Source organism: Caloenas nicobarica, chromosome 3, assembly GCF_036013445.1.
Source record: "Caloenas nicobarica isolate bCalNic1 chromosome 3, bCalNic1.hap1, whole genome shotgun sequence".
Classification (NCBI taxonomy): Eukaryota; Metazoa; Chordata; class Aves; order Columbiformes; family Columbidae; genus Caloenas; species Caloenas nicobarica.
In genome coordinates, this window is record NC_088247.1 from 27,577,123 (window position 1) to 27,597,450 (window position 20,328).

Below are 20,328 nucleotides of genomic sequence, written 5' to 3' on the forward strand. Positions count from 1 at the left end.
TCAGGCATTCTTAACATTGCAATCTTTATATCCTAATCTTTGCTGGACACCCCACACCTTTTTCATAAATGACACCTCTTGCTGAATCAAACTCCATATGTCCTACATTGTTACACAGATAGTTCATCACATATTTCCTAGAATCTAGTTTCATAGAAAAATATTTCTGAAAAAAAATGTGGTCAGTGAATTTTAAATCGTCTTGTTTATGTAATTTATACATTTTGCTTAACTTCTGATGCTTTATATAAACATTGTGACTCTTAAATCGATTTTTCTTATCTTATAAAAGACCACAAAGCAGTACTCGGAAGACATAATGAAAGTAAATCTTATTTGGTGTTGCTTTAAGCCATGCAGCTAAACAGTATTTCACCAGTTCCATGATACCTTTGATTTAATTTTTGAAGTTGCAACCTGAATAGTGTGTCATCAATTTATACATTTGAATTGAACAAACTTTTTTAAATTCAAACTTCAATTTTGAAGAGTTGACAAAATGAAACTTACTATGAAAAATATGGGAAGATTTTTAAAGTTACGAAAATTTACCTAGTACTAGTGTAACAAAATGTTGAGTTGGTATCGGTTGCAGAAGAGACTAACTCATTTTTTTTCTGCTTACGACAATGATTAAACTTATAATACAAGTGCTGCTTATAGTGAATGCAGCAATGTTTGCACTGCTGCTAATCATGTTTGAATAAAAATGTTCCTGGAAATTCTTCTTGGTCCTGTTTACTGTCTGGGAATAAAAAAAGAAAGTGCCTGCTTACAGTATCTTAACGGTAACATTTCATTTCCTAACAGATATTGTCAGACTAGGAAATACAGTCTAGTATGACATATAAAATGCAAGGATTAGAGGTAATGCAGAATTTTCTTCTTGGTTTTAAAAGAAATGTGAGAAGAGTGAACTTAACTAGCACAATCTTGTACAGGAATTATTGCAGAAAAGCCAGGTATAATTAAAAGCAAACATAGAATGTGATGGGGCTTCTCATTTTTGAAAATAATAAAGAGCAAAACAGTAAAAAGTGGTTAATACTTATTGAGATACATAAAGGTAGTATTTAAATTGTTATTCTCTCAAGTCTGAACAGGCAATTAGAGAAATTAGGGATGGAAATGAACAGATCATCTATTAGGAACTCCTGTCAAATATGATTGCTCCTTTCAGCACATTTTCTAGTGCTTTCTCTAATCGAATTCTAAATATTGCCAGTAGTAGGGATTCCACCATTTCTCTTGGGAGACTGTCTGACAGCCTAATAGATCTTTGTGTCAGACACCTCTGCTAACTTTATCCTATACGACTAAATATATGTCACTGTACCAGTGAGATGTATTCTCCCAACTCAGTATTCTCAGTATTCACCAACGTCTATGTTATATTCTTCTGTTTCCTTTTAAAAATAATTCAAATAGAAAGATCAAAAGTCAAATGCAACCGTGACGCAGAGATATACTGATCAGCCAATAGCACAGCAGGAAGCCAGAATCCCCAAATCTTCATAAAAACCTTAAACAGATCCCTACTTTCACAAATCCCTCCCTTTTCCTTGGGTCTAGCAAGCAGAGGTGCTGGAAAAGATGTCCAGCCATCTTTGAGTGTGGTGGATCAAGAGTGTCCAACAGTATGGCTGGCCCCCTACAGAGAGAGCCTTCTAACACAAGTGGCCCGCAGGTGGTAATAGATGATGACTTGCCTGAATCAAGTCCTTAATGTCTGATGGAGTTCTATTGCATTAAAATCCACCCAGAGAGTCACGGGAAGTCCGTACAGACCTCAGGATATGGCTTCCGTAGCAAGACACGGCTTACCCAGCAGGCCTCATGCTGTGCACCAGATCGAATTTGCAGATTTTTTTCCAAGGTGATCAAAGTGATGCAAATGTGGATCACAGTAACAAAATCTATACTAAACAGAGAATGAAAATCTTGTTATTATGTATGGCATAGTCCTAGACCGTGGTGCAGCCTGACCGTCGTGCCGAAAACAGGGATGCGTTGTGATCCCAGACTGTGGCGGAACACAGGAGGGAAGGAGGAATAGTAAGAACAGTTTCCTTATCGAATGCTACCCTCTCTCTATCATGCAGCTTCGATCACTTTGGTCTGGCTCAGTCTTTTCCTGCCAGCTAGGATTCATGGTTGAAAACTCAGAAAATGGACCATATGTTTGATATATTAACTGAGTTAAGTGCAGTAAAGATACAGAATCAGGTAAAATTGACATACTGAAAACACCACCTTGTATCTCTATGCTAATTCTTCTAATGCCCGTCAAGGAATAAAAAGAAACAATAAGTATAAGAGAAGGTAAAAAAGGTCAACACCCCTGTTTATTGTGAGACTATTCATCTCAGAACAGTGATTCTGACCTTTCCTGACACAGCCTGTCAACAAATGAAGAACAAAAAATGATTAAAAATGTTAACGGACTGCCAAACAGTCCAGTTACTACTAGTACTGATTCTTATTTACCATACAGAAGTAGCAGTTTACATCTATCTACTCTAAACGCTGCAACGGAGACACTAAAAGCGGAGTTCAACAGCCTTCTCAAGTGTGTCTAGGGCTGGATCCAAAGCTGCACAGACCATCCTGGGCCACGACTGCTCCAGTCACTCTACAGCCTCCTGGTGGTATCCAACAGTGTCATTGAAAACGGACCTGGAGAATCTCAGCGTTTCTTCCAGTCCTTCTCTTCAGCTCATAGTTTAATTTTTTAGCAGTATTTATCCATTAGTTTTCAACTATTTGTTTTAGTATATTTACCAATCAAGAATTAACAAGATGTTGAATATAGGAACACTTTAACATGCACTGATGCATAGAAAGCATAATCATACCAACTTCATTCTTCTACTTTACACCCACCAATGTTTTGGGAAAGGTGCTATTCTAGATTTTGAGGAGCTCCTAGGAACCAAGAGCAAGGCTTCTAGCTGACCACTGCAATCATAACATCTGATATAGTTACAAAAATACTTTGCACCATAGAAATCTAAGTTTTTGTAAGAATCAGGTTCTTCTCCTGTACACTATATACTAATACATTAAGGAATATATCCATATATCTTGCTCTTAGGTAAGAGCAATATTTACATCCCTTTCATTCAATTACGTTGTAGGACTGCACATGGTTTTGAGGCTCACTAAAAAGGAAGAAAGGGAGAAAGTTATGTTCACTTTAACTTAAATCTCTGTTCAGAAGTAATTTCTCATTCCTCTTTTTAACAACTACATTTCATAAATAGCGTCAAATGTGACAGTCTGACTACCTTCTAAAACAAAAAAAGTTTGAAGAGATTATTCTCTGGCCATAGAAGTAGAAGCACAATATAGACTGCAGGGAACATTTGACTGATGTACTTGAAGCCTTGTGTTGTTGCTGTTTTTTTGAATAAATAAATTTTGCTGTCATTCCTTAGAATTTCTCACTAAGCTCAGAACCCTTTTAGCTGCATATTCATCACTGAAAGCAAAGCTGTATGCTTTTAGTTCTTCAACAATTTAAACTTTAAAGCTTACATGCAAAGCCAATTTGCATTAATCTTCTAGGGAGAACTATGTGTCATCCCATCACTGCCCTGCAACACATACAAACGTACACACGTGAGCAGAAACTCGTGAAAGCAAGTCCTACACAAAACTTTTATGTTATCTCTTCAGCTTTCTAGAAAGAAAAAAAACAACACGATTTTTATAAAAAGAAGATTTCCATCATGACCTACCACTCAGGCCATATCCTCAGTTATTTTATTTCCCTGTATGTCATAAAAGACTCTTCGCTTTAACCTTTGTTTATTTTTATGGAGGCAACTTACAGGTTTTTTTGTTTGTTTCTTTTTATTTTATTTTTATACGGGGATATTTTTACAATATGAAATACAGATTGCAATATATCTTAATTCTACTTCAAGAAGACAAAGTTGGGCAATGGAATGAAAAGATAATTTGTTAATTTCTATTTCCTGTTAAAGATCGTTTCAGCACTTTACAAACTCACCTTTATCTTGTTTATGTTGGGACAACACCTTGCCTTGGATAAGATAAAAATCTACTTGTGTCTCAGATCTTCTTTGTTTTAAAGGGCAAAAATGTTAAAAGGAATTTTTAAATTGATTTTTTTTGAAATTTATATCAAGTCTTAGGCATCAAGTTCAAAAAGTCACTGAGTCAGTTTTGGAAGTTCTGAAGGATGGAGTGTTCATAGCTAAATAATGAAGTCAAAGAGGAGAAGTTGGCACTTATTCAGGTAGAAAAGGAGAAGCATATGGATACATTTTTTCACTATCAATTCAGAGAAGAGGCCAACTAACTCTTAGACTCTGCTTGAATATTTTTAAAAAATGAGCAGAAGGTTATTCTCATCTTACAAGCTCTAATGACAGAGATTGAAGATATTGTCACTATTCTTTAAAGCCTCAAAAGTTTCTAAAATAGGATGGTTCATACTGGTAATGTTTCACCACTAACTATTCATCTAGTAGACCACTATTCAACAATTGCAGTATTATCTCCTCATTGGCATGTCCTTATTCTCTTAGTGCACTGGAGAAAATAAAGACATCAATTTAGCTGTGATTGTAATGGTCAATGACTGAGGAATCCATGTACAAAAAAAAAAAAATTCTCAATGATTCACAGAGGCAGTGTCAGCACTTTATATAGTGCTTCATTACAGTATTCAGTTGGGTTTTGAAACAGAAAATCCATGGGACAGAGTAGTGTTTGTGTTTTATTTTATTTGTTTTGTTTTGGTTTGTTTTTTTTCCCCCTATCCAAGACGAGGAATTAGTCTAGTGTAAAAATATACACATGATTACTTAAAACATCAAGACATTACTTAAAATTAAAAAAAAATTATTTAATTAACTCTATTTTTTCAGTTTAACAAAGCATTTGTTGCATAAGTTTGTAAAACTCAATAGTAAATGCTGAAGATACTGAAGGAAGGAAGTACATAAAAATATACCTGATGACTGCAACAAATTGCTCACTTAAGGGGATATAGATTTAAAGGAAGCTGACTGTCCTTGTCACTAGTGATTCTTTGTATTCAAATTTTATCATAAGAAATATCCGTGCCAGGCTCATGAAAATATTTGACACCTCTGAGTCCCATCATGCTGAGTCCAAGAACTCCACTTGCAGGAGGATGGAGCTGATTAGCAAAACAACAGCTGGAAGTTCATTGTCTTAAGACAAAGCCATCACCTCTACCAAAATCTCACTCTGTTAATTCATCTAAGAAGCAAAAGAAGCTGACTTAACTCTGATGCTGATTTTTCACAAGATATCCCTCTAAAAATATAAAAAATGAACCTCTCTTCCTGATTTCCCTATTTCTGTACATACCAGTACCCAGCCAAGAACATAGATTTCAGTCAGGTGTACTAAATATTGACTTGTCTATTTAGCATAAAATTTAAATAGGAGCTAAGTCACTGAGGCTCGTGGTACTTGTTCCCTTGGTAAAAGGCTTGGAGCTGTGTCAGTAAAGAGTGATCAGTAAACTCCTGAGCATCACCCTGAATACCCGGGAAGCCTAGAACCTGGCTCAGAATTATAAAATGTAGGGAGGACTTTTACAGCACTTGATTGCAAGTATTGAAATAATACTATATTATTAGTATTCAAATAAAGTGTTGAATTACTGGTGATCAAGCCTTCAGCTTGAAAATTGTAGTCACCTTGCCAGTTGAAGAAAGCTGTATCTCAATTTTGACCCTGAGGTAGATTGATGAATATAACTGCAGTCAACACAGAAGTGAATATCAGAGTAGCCAGACAGAACTGAAAACATTCCTCGTAAAAATTAAAACCAGCATTTTTCTTGTCCATTTTGCTAACGGTAGTATCTGAGGATCCAAGGGGTTCTTGTATTTCAAGATGTGGAGTGCAGAAATTTGAAGTAACGGACAACATAAAAGTGACTTTAGGTTTAAGGAGAAAATCCATATTAAAAGGTTGAGATTGAAGTCCATTTGGATAAGCAAGACAATTTTCTTTTTGGAAACAGGTCTTTCTCATTAATGCCTGCTGGGCGTAAAAGGCACAATTTAGTGGAGTTGTATAGTTTAAGAGTAACTCATTTTGGTGCTAGGTGTGTCACATCTGACCACAAAGCAGACAGTGAGAGCTCATTTCAGCAGCTGTGCAGTTATCTGCTGTCATTTTAGACATCCTAATATATCATGCCTGGCTTTTGCCTTCTAGTCCAGCAGGGCAGAGGTCTCACCTGGGCCCTATGTGACATTGTTGGTCCCCTGTGGGTGTCCTGAAGGCCGCAGGGTGCCTCAAATGGCATGAGAGCCTGTGCCCAGGCAGTCCAACAGAACCTGAATTGTACGATGAAAGGTTTAGCTACATTAGTGTTCTGAGCCAGGAGCTATCTTAATCGAGCACTGATCCTCCAAAACTGAAGCTAATTGCCGATATGTCTAAAGTCCTGAAGCACCTAAGATTTTGAGGTTTATAGTCCTAAAACTTTTCTTCTGGGCAGGCTTGTAGCTGCTTTGATCTTGGCAGAAAAGAAGAGCTCAACAACTGTATACTACTAATGCCTAATTAGTGTCCACTAAATATTATAGAAGTTCTCCACTTACCATCCAGATAGGTTTTGAGCCAGTTGGCATGCCCCAAGGATATCTAATGCATACACCCATGACTAGTCTGTCCACAAAACACAGGTGCTACCACTTCTTTCTTTCAAAAAGAGCACAATACCACAACACTGCAGTGAAGTGCCAAAGCTGCTTCAATATGTGTTTCAGCCTGAAGTCACATTTCTAGTGAGAATGGCTATTGCAACAATTAGGCGTTAAGATATTCTGTGATATTGGTACTCTTACATAATTGTTTGGGGTTTTTTAAAAATTTATTTTAAAGATTAATCCAGGACAGAGAGGTTGCCACAAAAAGCATTAATATCCAGCTTTGTTTTGGGGATATACTCTTGGAGCAGGAAGTTTTAGATTGCAGTCCATTGTCCAGTAATTATTCTGAGTTGTATTTAGTTATTTTAAAACATGCTAACATCCTTAGAGCAGAAACAGAACACTGAGGTACCTGTTCTGCACCACTGGCATTTTATAAGAAGTATATAGCTCCCCTTTATTCCTTAGCTTTCTAGCTGCAGAAGAAGATTCAGGTCTGTAAATCATAATTATTCCCAATGGACTTCATAAATAGACACTTACATGTTATTTACTCATAACTGAGCAAAATTCAAGCATGCTATATCGAGTTTCCATAACATTGCAACATAACATTTAGAAGTGTTAATGTAACTAACATGCTTAAAATCAAGGTGAAAATCTGTGTCACAGCAATGAAGAATCCTCAGAATTACTTGGATCATATCATCCCCTTCCTAAATGCTATGAGTCATTTCTTGCTTACATCAGCTTTAAGAGCAGATGAGATATTGATGCTATTGGAAAGGCTGTTTTATAAACCTTTTATGAGTATCTTCTCAAAAAACTTCACCAACTCAAACACTTTAAGATCCATCATTAGAAGTCCACAGCCAATGATAGATTTCTACCATCTTAGAACACATAACTTATTCTTGCAAAGAGATGTTTTAAAATTGCACTGAAATACATTTCTGTCTTGATGAGCTTAAGAGTGTGGCTTTGTTCCTTACAATCCACCCTCATAGAACTCTCCCTTTATCTCATAACACCTGATGAATTTTCAAATTTATTCTTTAGGCTTTGAACAGTTTTAAGCTAACTTGACAGACTTATTCTTTTGTTTTGTCAAAACATTTCCTCATCTGATTTCACTAAGACAGAAAAGGTGTAGGCTGCCCTTCAGACCTTCATTTAATGTTCTTTGATCACACATTTATAATAACAGCACAAGAAAAAAAAATGAATAAGATTGCAAGAAGATCAAAAAAGTTAGTATACTGAGTGACGTCCATCTAACCTTTCTGTTCATGAGAAAATTATGACTAAGGTACCTAAGTATAACTGGTATTTGAGAAAATGTGGTTTTAGGGTTTTTTTGTTTGTTTGTTTTTTCAAATTATTTCATCCAAAACTAGTGATAGTGAGGAGTTCCCTGCCAATACTGTCACTGGACTAACCTTTGTCCTATTAACTTTTTCACTGTCTCACGCAGAGAACTATAATATTTTAGAAAACACAGCCTCTAGACAGGCTGCACTGATTTTCCCTGAGTACCTCAGGCATATGCTTGTGTCAAAGCTTGTTCATGTATTAGCTTCATTGGTCAGTTTGGTTCTTCAGAATATCTATCAGTTTTCCAGTAGAAAAGTCCAGTTTGCTGACCTACAGTTCTGCAGGTTATTCTAAATATATTTTTAAAACTAATTTTATTTACAATGTTTCATTAAAACCCCGGGCAGGGGGGAAGGGGGGACAAGGGGGGGAAGAGGATAATATTGTTTTCAATCCATCTTTAGCATTGAATTTGTGATCTGTTCAGCTTCTTTTTCTCTGATCTCTTCAAAATTTTGTATAACTTGACTCATCTTTCATGTAAGCAGGTGGATGCCCCTTTCTACTTCTGTACCCGATTATCTTTCAGGGATGCAGCTACTTTGGATAAATGTTTTATAACTGCCATGAGGAAGTGAGCTGCAGAGCAAGTCTTGCTTTTGACATACCTTTAGGTCATACAGAAAACTGACAGATAACAACATTTCAAAGTTAATTTTTGAATTTCCAGACTGATAGTTTCACATAGAAGGTCTTTAAGCTTATCTATGCTATGCATCTTCACACAATGTCCATCCTTCCTGCTCAGCATGGACCATAAGGCCTTGAAGCTCAAGCAAAGTATCTGTGCATGTGTATGTTTGAACATCATGGATATTCAATTGTGAGATATTTATGTAGTGCCTCAAAAACATCCTTGTCATCTTTCTGTAACTGTATCTTACATATTTTCTGCAAAAGTGATGTCCTCTTGTTCTCCTGGATAGAAAGCTTGAGAGCTAATTAAGTCAAATCATCTTGCATAACAACATGAGACAATTTTACATTCAGCTTTGATGTATGTTTCTTCCTTGTTCTAAAATGGTGCTTCTGTGTGCTGCAAGGAATTTCCACAGAAATATTTTCTCTAGCTAAGGTAACTTAATTAGTTCCTTACTGTTACTGAAGGTATATTTGTGCCTAACCTATGTGCTGGGGTTGAGGAAATTACCTATGAAGGAGTTGTAAAAAGCTCAGATGCAATAGGAAAACTTGTTCCTGGGGGAGAGCAGACCCGCTATCTCCTCCTGGCAGGCACGCTCGTTACCCTGGCATGGGAGGAAGAAGCAGGTTGGTGGTTCAGTTCCAGCTCTGCATTTTCCTCCAGAGTTGGCTCCACGGAAGCCAAGAAGTTGACAATCCCAGCCAAGGAAAACTGCAGCACAGCAAAATGTAGCATTGCCTCAAGTCTTTAGACTATGCTATACTTGCCTCACAGTATACCCCTCTCCAAGGCACATCCCACAAACTTCAGCTTCAGACAGGCGTACAAAACACATCAAATTCAAATTCAAATGCATAAATGTAACTCATGATCATAATTCTTGAAATGCACAGAGACTGCAGGTTGTAAAAATAGTGAACGAAGGAACTAACTATAAATAAACTCCTGTCAGGAGTGAGAAACATATTAACTAATATAAAATGCAGGGAATACGGGAATATTCCTGTGTGCATAATATAGCCTGATTCCATTCGGACAATGCTTGCTTGTCTATCTAGACGGATAAGTGGCTGCCACTGCTAACATATGACAAGCATATAAGAAAGCATTTCACAAGAAAAAGATGAATCTAGCAGCAAAATACTAAGAGCAAAACTTTGAAACTAGGTATTTGCGATTAACTAGCAGAGAGTCCACACGACAGTCCTGTGAAGCTGGGTGCAGTTTTTGCATAGCAAAAATCAAGGGAATTGAAGACAGAGCCCTGTGCGGAAAGCTGAACTTGCAGAGTATCTGGAAAGGAGTTTGGATGGCATCTAGCAGTCTGTCACACATCAGATTTTGTCCTGAATTCAAGAAAAACAATTTTGGCTTAGAAAAGGTTTCAGCTGTTTGGTTAGAAAAGTTATAACCCTAAGAGCATAAAGCTATTTTTTCTGGCCAACCTACATCTGCAGTTCATGGGTAGCTCACTGTTTCACTATTTCAATGACATTAATTGTCCAATAGTCTCGTATTAAGTTCTGCTCAACTTTATTTCAAATGGCCACAATTCATGCTAGTATATTCCTAAGAAAAAGGCAAAAGTGCATGGCAGTGCACAGGAAACAGGTCCTCTGAGTTTGTGATTCTAGCTGACCTAGCGAGGGCTTCTCTCTACTCTCTTTGGCTTCTTAGAAGCACAGCACTACTCTAAGTGCTGACACTAGAATTACATCAAAGGTTAAGTGACCAGAAAACAGCCCCTTAGTATCTTTTCTATTGATCATAAGTCAGCTTTTGTGTCTGTAACAAATGCTTTTTTCCCCCCTTTTTAAAAATAATAACTAAACATTGTTGCTTTCCTAAAAAAAAAAAAAAAATCAATATTTTCTCTAGTTCTGTAGATGAGTCAAAACAAAACCTGATTAACATTGTAGGGGAATTAGCAATATAAAGGCAGAAGAATCAAGGAATTTGCAACAACAACATCAAGAAAACTGCATCTTTTTGACTGAGGGTCCTAAGATCTAAAGATAAATAACTTTCTTGCAGCAAAAGGAGCTAACCTAAGTTTACTGAATGCAAAAATAGATCACTCAATAAACACGGACTGCTTATGGCAATCATCATGGTAATCTTGCCCTTGTTCTTGCACTGCTTTACATACAGGGCAAACCTATATTTTCCTATCCAGTCATGCTGACTGTAGCTCAGTCTTCCACCTGTATTTTACTTTTATAATATATTCAAACGAACCTACCTAGAAAGACAGAAGATATTAAAAAAGATATTAAAGTCTTCAGTTTTTCCAGTCACTCTTGTATCACTTGGTATACTTTAGACTAGTTTTATTAGGATTGTACTTTGGGGGCAAATTTCTCAAGCATATCTGGCTATTAACTGTGATAGTGCAGACAATTTGTATCTAAGAGGAGTAAAAGTAGGTCCTTAGAAGCACGGTGAGAGTTAAAACCTCAATCTAACACAAGCTGGATTAGAATTGTACCGAAATTGTGGCAAGTGTTTTGCAGGATTAAATATATTTCTTATTACTATAACACATCTAGCATGACTGCTAAATCAGCACCCAGAACAGGCATCAAATCAGCACAGTAGGTATCCTATACAAAGAAAACTAACTACTTTTATGTAGCGCTTTTTTTTTTCCTTCCAAAAAAGAGACAAACATGTCTCGCACAAATACTGTTGAGGGAACAGCAAATGGAAATCTGAATTTAGTATAGAAATAGAGATATGAAAAGTACTGAGTTTTAACTTTAGGATGAAAGCTTAGTTTTCAGAAAACAGGTCATCTATAATGTATAAACAAAACAGCCCACATAATGCTGTATAGTCAGGGAAAATTCTCTTAGATCTACATGACTGATCTTAGTTGAGATATTCAGCATTTCCTCAGTATGCAGAACTCACACTGATATCAACAGGAGGCCCATGGAATCAGCAGGGGCACAACAGCAGGATCAAATTTTCTTGCAACCCAATTTAGATTCTTCCAGCAGCAATATATTATGTAAAGCAGATGTAAAGAAGAGTGTATCTGTGTGGTGTTTGTACATGAATAGGAATCTGGGGAAAAATATTTGTGGAGTGGAAACTTCAAACTTCCAGAATGTAGGTACATATATAGCCATCCTTTAAATTAATTACATGTTTTAATGTTCATTTAATGCATTTAAGAATAATAAATTTTATGAAATAGCTTAAAATAAAAAATGTGCTTTGATATGAATCTCTATTGTAGATTTATGGAACAGAAAATAGACATTTAAAGATTGAGGGCTTGGGAAAATGTTAAGTTACTTTGGGTAAGATAGAATGTGAATTCAAAGATGGCTATTCCATAGCAGTTACCTATGGACGCATGCTCACACTAAATATAATCTCAAGTTTGTTTCTAGCTATCAGAGAACTACAAAAATCTGGACATTCCATGCATCCTTGCTGCTCTCAGGTGGACAAATCCTCCTCCTCACTATCCCAGCCAGTCCTTCCTAGACAGCCTGCATCCATCCACTGCACCACTCCAGTTGTGTGAGCTATTCCACCATGTCTCTGCAAAAAAGAAAACTGTAGCCCTGTAATGGTACTTTAATTTCTCCTGTTAGTTCTTCATGCCGCATGCACTAATGTACAAGAACTTCAGAGAGTCACCCAGTTGTACTGACTTATCAGAAAAGGGGAGTTTTCCCTGTAATGCAGCACCTGTTATTCCTGAACATACAGTTGAGTGTGGGTCTCTCTGCCTTGTATTGTTTTCAAGGTCTCTGCTGTCCACACCACTCCCTTGGTGTGCCAACCTGCTCTACCACTTCTTCACATGATTGTCGGTTTTCCCCTCCCTCCTCCATTATTCCTAGTTTAAACCTCACCCCACCTGCATGGCCAGCCTCTTGGCAAAGATGCTTTCATGCACTTTGTCAGGTGGATCTCATGTGTTCTTAGCAGCCCTCAGTTCTCAAAAAGGGTCCCACAGTTGTAAAAGCTGAATGCCTGTGGGCACCAGCTGCACAGCCAGTTGTTGACCCACTGGATCCATCCATGAGTCTGACTTGAAATGTCATTGCAGCCCTCTGACAGCAAGTTCTGATCTCAGCTAAGCAGTAGCCAGCTGGGTTTTCAGTCAATAGCTTGGGTTGGGTCACATGAGGGTGGGGAAGCTCATGTAGATTTACAGAACTGACCTATAGGCACTGTGAACTGAAGGTAGGAGAATACAATTAGAAGGCGAGGGAAGTCAGGTTTAAAGGTGAGACTTGACTTTAGATTTTGCAGAAGCTTTACCTTTGTGCTCCATGAACTGATTGGCTGCCTGCATGGAACTGAATTATTGAATGCACAGGTAAGTTGGAAGAACATCACAAGATAATAGCTCCGTAAGTAGTATATAACACACACGTATTGTTTCTTTAGTATCTATTCCCTCAGATGTTTATATTTATTATACAGCATCTTCAAATATCCAGTGCAGTTTGTGTTAAAGCTATAGATGTCAGTCTGTAGATCTTTTGATGTAATTAAAGGAATCTTTCTTGATAATAGTATTAAATTAGCTCTCTTGTAGTAGGGATGCAAAGAAGAAATTAAACTCCAATTCGGTCTCTAAAAAAACCTCTCTCACTTGGTATAATGTCTATTGAGGGAGTGCTTATCTCAGTGGGCAGGCCATTCAGAGAGAATTTGGCTTTGAGTAGCTAATTTTCTCCTTATTTTTTGCTTGTAAAAAGAAATATTGATTTAATGGCTGATATTTGACCACCACTTAGTTTTAGCGTGTATATATTTGCTTTTCTTAAACATTAAATGATTTTCATGTGATATTCACACAGTTTGCAGACTTCCCACTTCCGCTAAGCACATACAAGTTTAAAAATGAAACAAACAAAACCCCAAACCAGACAATATAGAAAAGACAAAGACAATGCCTTAAGAAGGAAGCTTTTGTTAAAATATACAATTCATAAGTTAGACAATTCCAAGCTGTCTTAAATTCAGTCTCAGTAGTATTTTAGGTCTAATTTCTGCCTAGACTCAGTTTAATTACAATTAAATTCCACTTCAGCAGTCAGTTTCAGAAACACTGTTGACCAAAGAAAAAGTGCAATCTTTATGACATGAACTGCTTATTAATAAGTATAGAGCTATATAAAAGGTTGCAAAGGAGTCATTACAAATATGTGACCACTAAGATAGATGCTTATTAAATGTAAGAGAGAACAAAATGGTGAAATAAAGAATATAGTCTGGACGCTTCCTCAGTCTCTGAAATGTACATTTTTTTCCAGCCAGCACATTAGATCAATAACTAGAACCTTTTATTCATTTTATGATATACAGTTCTTATGAAGTGATTGTGATGGACACAGTATGCACCTCATTACCCCTTAAACAGCTGTTTTTTGCAACTACTGGCAGGGAGGAAGAGTGCTATGGAGACAGGACTTACTGCTTCCTTGAGGCCTACCTATTCTTTGCAAAATGAAGGCCTCATTAACAGTATCTCTTTCTTGAGCCCTCATTAATTGGGCTTGAACAAAGGCAGGGTCATTCAGTGATCACTGACCAGCTAGGGGAAATAACAAATCACTAGCCACCCCTAGAGGGCCAACTGACTCACTTCTGGGCACTTGGGGCACCACCGACTCATTTCTGGAATGATCTCCTTAATTAGCATGAGGAGTGAGCAGAGGGAGGAGATGAGCCACCCTCTCCTATCTTGCATGCAAATGAACCAAAGTATAAAAAAACCTTCTCACTCGGGACACCAGAAGTGAAGTCTCATTGCACCCACCACCAAGAGAGCTGCAGAGATTGTTGCTGGATTGATGGACCTGTGAAGTGGTAAAAATCTTACCTTTCTTCTGATATCTTAATCTATCTCTCTAATTTCGTTCAGGGCACATAAGGCAAATATCATTGTGAGTTCTGTTCTTGAAGTCTTGTTAAGTTTTATGATATAGTTACAAACTTACTGGTGTTTTTAGTAAATTCATGATTTAACTGAACCTCTTGAGTAACTGTTGTTACTCCTGGCTACTGCACAAAGTATTTAAAAGCCAACTCTACCCTCATCCCACTGAGTGGGATGGGACAGTGATAATTTTTTAAGTTTGCAAAGTTTGGGCTTTTTTTTTTTTTTTTTTTTTTAGGTTAAGTTCATGGTTGAAACACTATGTTTAATGGAGAAATTCAGACATGCTGAAGACAACACAACAGCTAACATTAAAATACATAAAACCGAGTTAAGTGCACAAAACTAAGTCAAGTGGAAGGTAGCAACAACAGGATTTTTGTCCAGAGAACATCTTACTTTCACTGCCAATTAAAAGGTTGCAGTGCCAGATACCTAAGAAAATGGAGAAGAAAACAATTTATAATCTTCCTCTAGAAGTAAATAAAAGTGTCTGAACACCTCAGTTCTCCAGGTCTGGAAACTTCAGGTTAGTGAACTACCACAAAAATTGCAAAGGGTTGGTAGGTTTGAATCTTACAGTTTCTCTTGTACTATTTCCTTGACCATGACTATATGGATATATAAGCACATAAGCTTCATTTACTGACAAGACTATGGAAGACTGAAATTCATTTATATACTTCTGCCACAAAACCTACATGGATGTGCCAACATGTAGTAAACAGCTGAAGATTTTTTTTTTTGTTTACATAGGCAAAACTAGCAGCAGGTATACATTAGAAACACCTGTTTATCCCCCTCATTGTTACCTTATGTACAGCTTATTTTCTTATCAAATTGAGCCGCTGCTACACATCACTAATCCTTGCTTGGACCTTTACTGTTATTAGTAATAGTATGAGATTTTGTTTTTAAACATATAATACAAAAATCCTAAAAGAAAGTTACTGAGTGTTGACTCATGAAAGAAAGAATTAGACAGCTTCTTTGAAGTAATGTTGAATTTACCAAACCTTCTAGTTTAGATAGGGTTAGAGAGTGATGATCAGCACAGTTTCTGCACAATTTTTTACAACTTGCAGATATCACTTGCTCAAGATCCTTGCCTAACTTTGAGACCTAAAAATGAAAACAACAATGCAAACTAACATATGTTCAATCATTCACGTGACTGAAGTATCTTCTTTCTTCTCTTCAGCAGTTTCTGATTTATATATTTGACTGATGAGTGAAGGTGTTTAATCAATTGCTGTTGATAGTGGTGCCTTCTTTACTGATTTAGGCAAATTGGATGCACAGGCTAATTTCCTCATTAACTGACTCAGCCAAACCTAAGGCTCATGAGAGAAGATTCTGATCTAAATACCTCTTCAAAGTGCAAATGAATTTTTGGTGAAGCTACTGACATTTAGATGCTGTTACAGTTAGGAATTTGTTGGACCACATCACTGCTTTGTTGGCTCAAGGCAAATCAGGAATGCTACAATATTTAAAATATGCTGGAATCTTAATTTGTCAAATATTTGGTTAAAATAATTCATGCCCCTGTGTCTGACTAGTACATGCAAGCAATGTACGCAAATGATATATCGGTTTATATAGCTAGCTCTGAAGGGAAAATATGATTTACTCTATTTTCCACATGGCGATAATTGCAAAGACTGTATAATTATGATAAGCAAAGACAGAAAACAGACAATCAGGACATAGTTCCACTACAGATCACTGACCTTAAAGATTTTGACAGCATAGCAAGGGATATTTAGAATAAAATAAAGAGAAGTTTTTTATACCATTTTCAAGATTGAGGAAGGCTGCTTGAAAATATGTAGCCTTGTGCTTCAAAATTCAGAAGACATGGATGAAATTAGAGCTGTTGTATATATGTTGACATTCATTCATAGCTCTTCGTGTATCTTTGCAGCTTTTCTCTAGATCTTAGGAATGAAACCGTATTCCTAGTCAATGACAAACTGAGCAGTATATCTGTATATATGAGGAACAGGTAGTCCTATACAGACACAGAAATTGTTGGGAGCACAAATGTGAGTTTGTGGAACAGATTACTTCAAAAGACTGCCACTCAGTATCAAATAAGGACAGTGACTGATGGAAAGAAAGAGATATGTTACGAACAGCAGCGTTTCCCTTTTTTTGAGATTACCAGAAGACATGGCAACAAAGTCCTTAAACTGGGGTACCCTGTCATAACTCTTCAAGAGCCATTAGAGAATGTTGCAAGCAAAAGTTTATTCAAAATCAATACACAAAGTTTGCAAGGGAAGAGAAAATGGTCATGTTAATTTTTGTTGCAGGGTCATTTTTCCTTTATTTGGACTGCAGAAAGGCAGAAATCAATTGTTTAGTATATCCATGGCAAACATTTTTGCATTACAGTTTGGAAATTGTCATTACTATTCTGATAAACTGTGCCTGATTCTGCTTCTTCAAATCTTCTGATTCTGTTACTGCTTTTCGCCTGCTTGATAATTTTGACATTTACACAATGACAGTTATGCTACAGTGTTCTTTCAAATACAACATCTATTCTGGAATTTCTTTCTTTATTGCTTGTAAGCATATATGACTTATAAACACAAAGGTTTCGGCAACAGTTAGACTTCAGCAGTCAGTCTATTCCAATTTCTAGCATGTAAGCCCAAGGCATTGGCATGAGTTAGTTTGAGTCATGACCATCGTAACCTTCCGTGTCTGTCACCCATCTCTAGCCACTCAGGTGGCTATGACCCATCTCTTTGGGCTCTGCTGTGTGAAATACAACTGCTAGAATAATGTCATGGATTTGGGGAGGAGGTCTGTCAGGTAATATGCCTCCAGATATCTCATTTTCAACATGCCCAAAGTTATTTTTCTGACGGATTTGATGGTTTGATATCACCGCAACTTTCTTTTGCAAGACTTTCACAACAAGTTTCTGCCATATTTTTTGTGAGCAGTTAAAAGAAAAAAAGAAGCACTGAGTTAATTTTCATAGGTAAGGCAAGCATCTGAACTTTCACAGGAAATTGTAAGCTACTACTCACCCATATTGCTCTTCAGTTCCCTGATCTTAAATTCTCTTGCCAAGTCAGATTTTCTGAGAAATTAAGAGCTGTGGCAACTGCCTCAGATCTCTTTCCAATACAGACAGGAGATGATTCAGATACTGGACACTACGTGTATAGTGGTAAAAAAAAAATTTCTCATTGCTTTGAAAGCTGTGTTCTCTGGTGAGGAGCATGAGTCCAGTATATAGTGCCAAGGCCCTAGGATCCCCACCTGCTCTGAACCTTAGAAAGTCTTCTAATTAGGCAAAGGTAATTAGTTTATATAATGAAATAGTTATCATTTTATTAATGGTTATATATATAATTAATGGTTAACATTATCAAAGACCCCACATCCTGTGTAATTCTTCCTACTATTTCTATGTCAAGTGGGCACCCTCCAGTGTGTGATATTGACACCCAAATATCCTCGCATGGGATAGGGCTGGTTTCTGCACTATCTAGCATGTCCTTTAACTCAATTCAACTTTCTTTTCAATTCACCTTACATATGTGCAAAGACCCTGTTGCAGCTAAATGAATCACAGACAATCTTAATGCTGTGGATACTCTTTGCCAAAATGCAAAGTAAAATTTATGTAAGAGGCGGCTTCTAGAGGCAGACCTCACAAGGGAATCTTGCTATTGATTTCATCAGTCAGTGAATCACCACTCATTTATAATGCAGTTTTTTGTGCATATTTCTAATTACAATTTGCACTCAGTCCTTGTAAAATCTTAATTGTGCCTTCGTTTTCCTGTCCAGGGATTTTATGAGCATCTTCTAGTAGAAATACTTATTTGATGTTTCATTTCATTTGAGTAATTTCTCAAAGAACATTTATTATATGGGAGCTATTGCAACTAGGCATTTATGACAGTTGCATATGACTCAGTGCTTGGAAGTACAGTCTTGTCCTTTTCATGTCCCAAGAAAAATCTATGAATGTTTAGCATTGCTTTCTCTAAATGTCTCTCCCATTATATTTTACACACAGTGCAAGAGAAATATTTAGGTTATTATAACAAATTGTGTGATAACGTAAAATACTGGCAGAACTAAGTTTTATAAAATGCTGGCAAAACTAAGTTTTATAAAATGGAAGAGGCAACCTTTATGACATTACTAGCATTTTTTTAAAATTTCATGCGCCTTTTTTTTCAGATCCTTTACAATGGATTCATCAATTGACCTTACTGAAGACTGTAGCTGATACTTGCGAAAGGGAAAAACAAAAATCCAGTTTATGTGGCAATGCTTGTAAGAGATAGTCTTCTTGTATGTCTGTGGAGCTAAGATATCAAAACCCACAAATATCTGACAAATGTTTTGCAGTCCTTTTGGGTAGACAGCAGTAAAACAGGCATGATAAATCAATACAACAAATTGTCAGGCCAGTAATGTGGCTTGTGTTATGCTGCTTCTCATTAAATGCAGCAGCGATTGAGGAAAAGCTATTACAGCATTCAGCATTGTTAATGAGACATACTACCACAATTAGTCTGCTGACCAATTACATAGTCTGCAATTTGGCTACCCTAAACATTTTTCCATGTAAGCGCTCCCTCGTCTTTTCCACGTGACTCCTTGTAGAAAGGGAGTCTCCATCTTCTTTGCAGCCACCCTTTAAATACTGGAACATGGTGATGAGGTCTCCCCTAGGCCTTCTTTTCTCAAGACTGAACAAGCCCAGTTGTCTTAGCCTTTCCTCATATGACGGCTTCCCAGTCTTCTGATCATCTTTGTGGCCTTTCTCCAGACCCTCCCCAGCCTGTCCACGTCTTTTTTGTACAGTGGGGACCGAACTGAACACAGTATTCCAGCTGTGGCCTGATAAGCACTGAGTACAGTGGGATAATGACTTCGTTGTCTCTGCTGGTGATGCCCTTGCTAATGCAGCCCAGCATCCTGTTGGATTTATTGCCTCGATAGGAATTATAAGAGGTTCAAAATACCTGCCAACTTTGTTTCTTGAATTGAGATATTGCTATTAGAAGAAGGAGGTTGCTGAACTCCAACAGAACGTAGGTCACGAGAACAGGAAATTATGATTTGTTTATTTGTGAGACATTTGATGGTTTGCAAGATGCTCAGGAGGAAGCTTTCAAACAGAAGGAAAGGACTCAGCTTGTTCCCTTTTATGAATAAAGAAAGTACACTGGGATTGTGAAGAAATACTGTGATCATTTTAGATAAATTGTGAACATCACATGAAATGGATTACCCTACTCTAATATATTTAGCTTGATTTTTTTTTTTCTGTTTTTTTTTTTTTTCCCCTAGGCAGCTTAACTTCCTCTTTAAAAAAGAAAAGGCAGCAAGGGTCAATTATCAGATATTAACTATAATTTGTAAGGAAAACAAACTGTTTTAAGTTGTGGTTTTGTACACAAAGCTGCAAAATATTACCCTCTAACCTTTACATGGACTGACAACTCAGTGGTGCATAATAAGTACAGCCTCCACTTAATGAAGCTGGATCTTTATATTTTTAACACTCATTTGGAAAACCAATTAACTCTGGCTCTGTTGAACAACTTGAATGGGAAATAAATCAAGTTTTCACACTGCTGAAGAGCCAGACTTTCTGCAACTAGACTACTGATGTGCCCAAGGCTGACTATGTGGTGTGCAGCCTTACAGATTGACAACTTCAACTGTCCAAAGCAATTAGAATTGTA

General features: G+C 37.0%; 1 protein-coding gene across 2 annotated transcripts in view; it reads right to left on the reverse strand.

Annotated features, from left to right (window-relative positions):
• Window positions 1-20,328, reverse strand: part of KHDRBS2 (KH RNA binding domain containing, signal transduction associated 2) — a 347,124-nt gene that overhangs the window by 37,309 nt on the left and 289,487 nt on the right. The window contains exons 8-9 of one of the 2 annotated variants that reach the window (XM_065631961.1): window positions 9,614-9,630; window positions 4,985-5,004 (exon numbers count right to left, since the gene is read on the reverse strand). The exons of the other annotated variant lie outside the window; for it this stretch is intronic. Coding sequence (XP_065488033.1) covers window positions 4,985-5,004; window positions 9,614-9,630 — 37 coding nt within the window. The remainder of the gene's footprint in view (window positions 1-4,984; window positions 5,005-9,613; window positions 9,631-20,328) is intronic. 2 annotated transcript variants of the gene reach the window in all.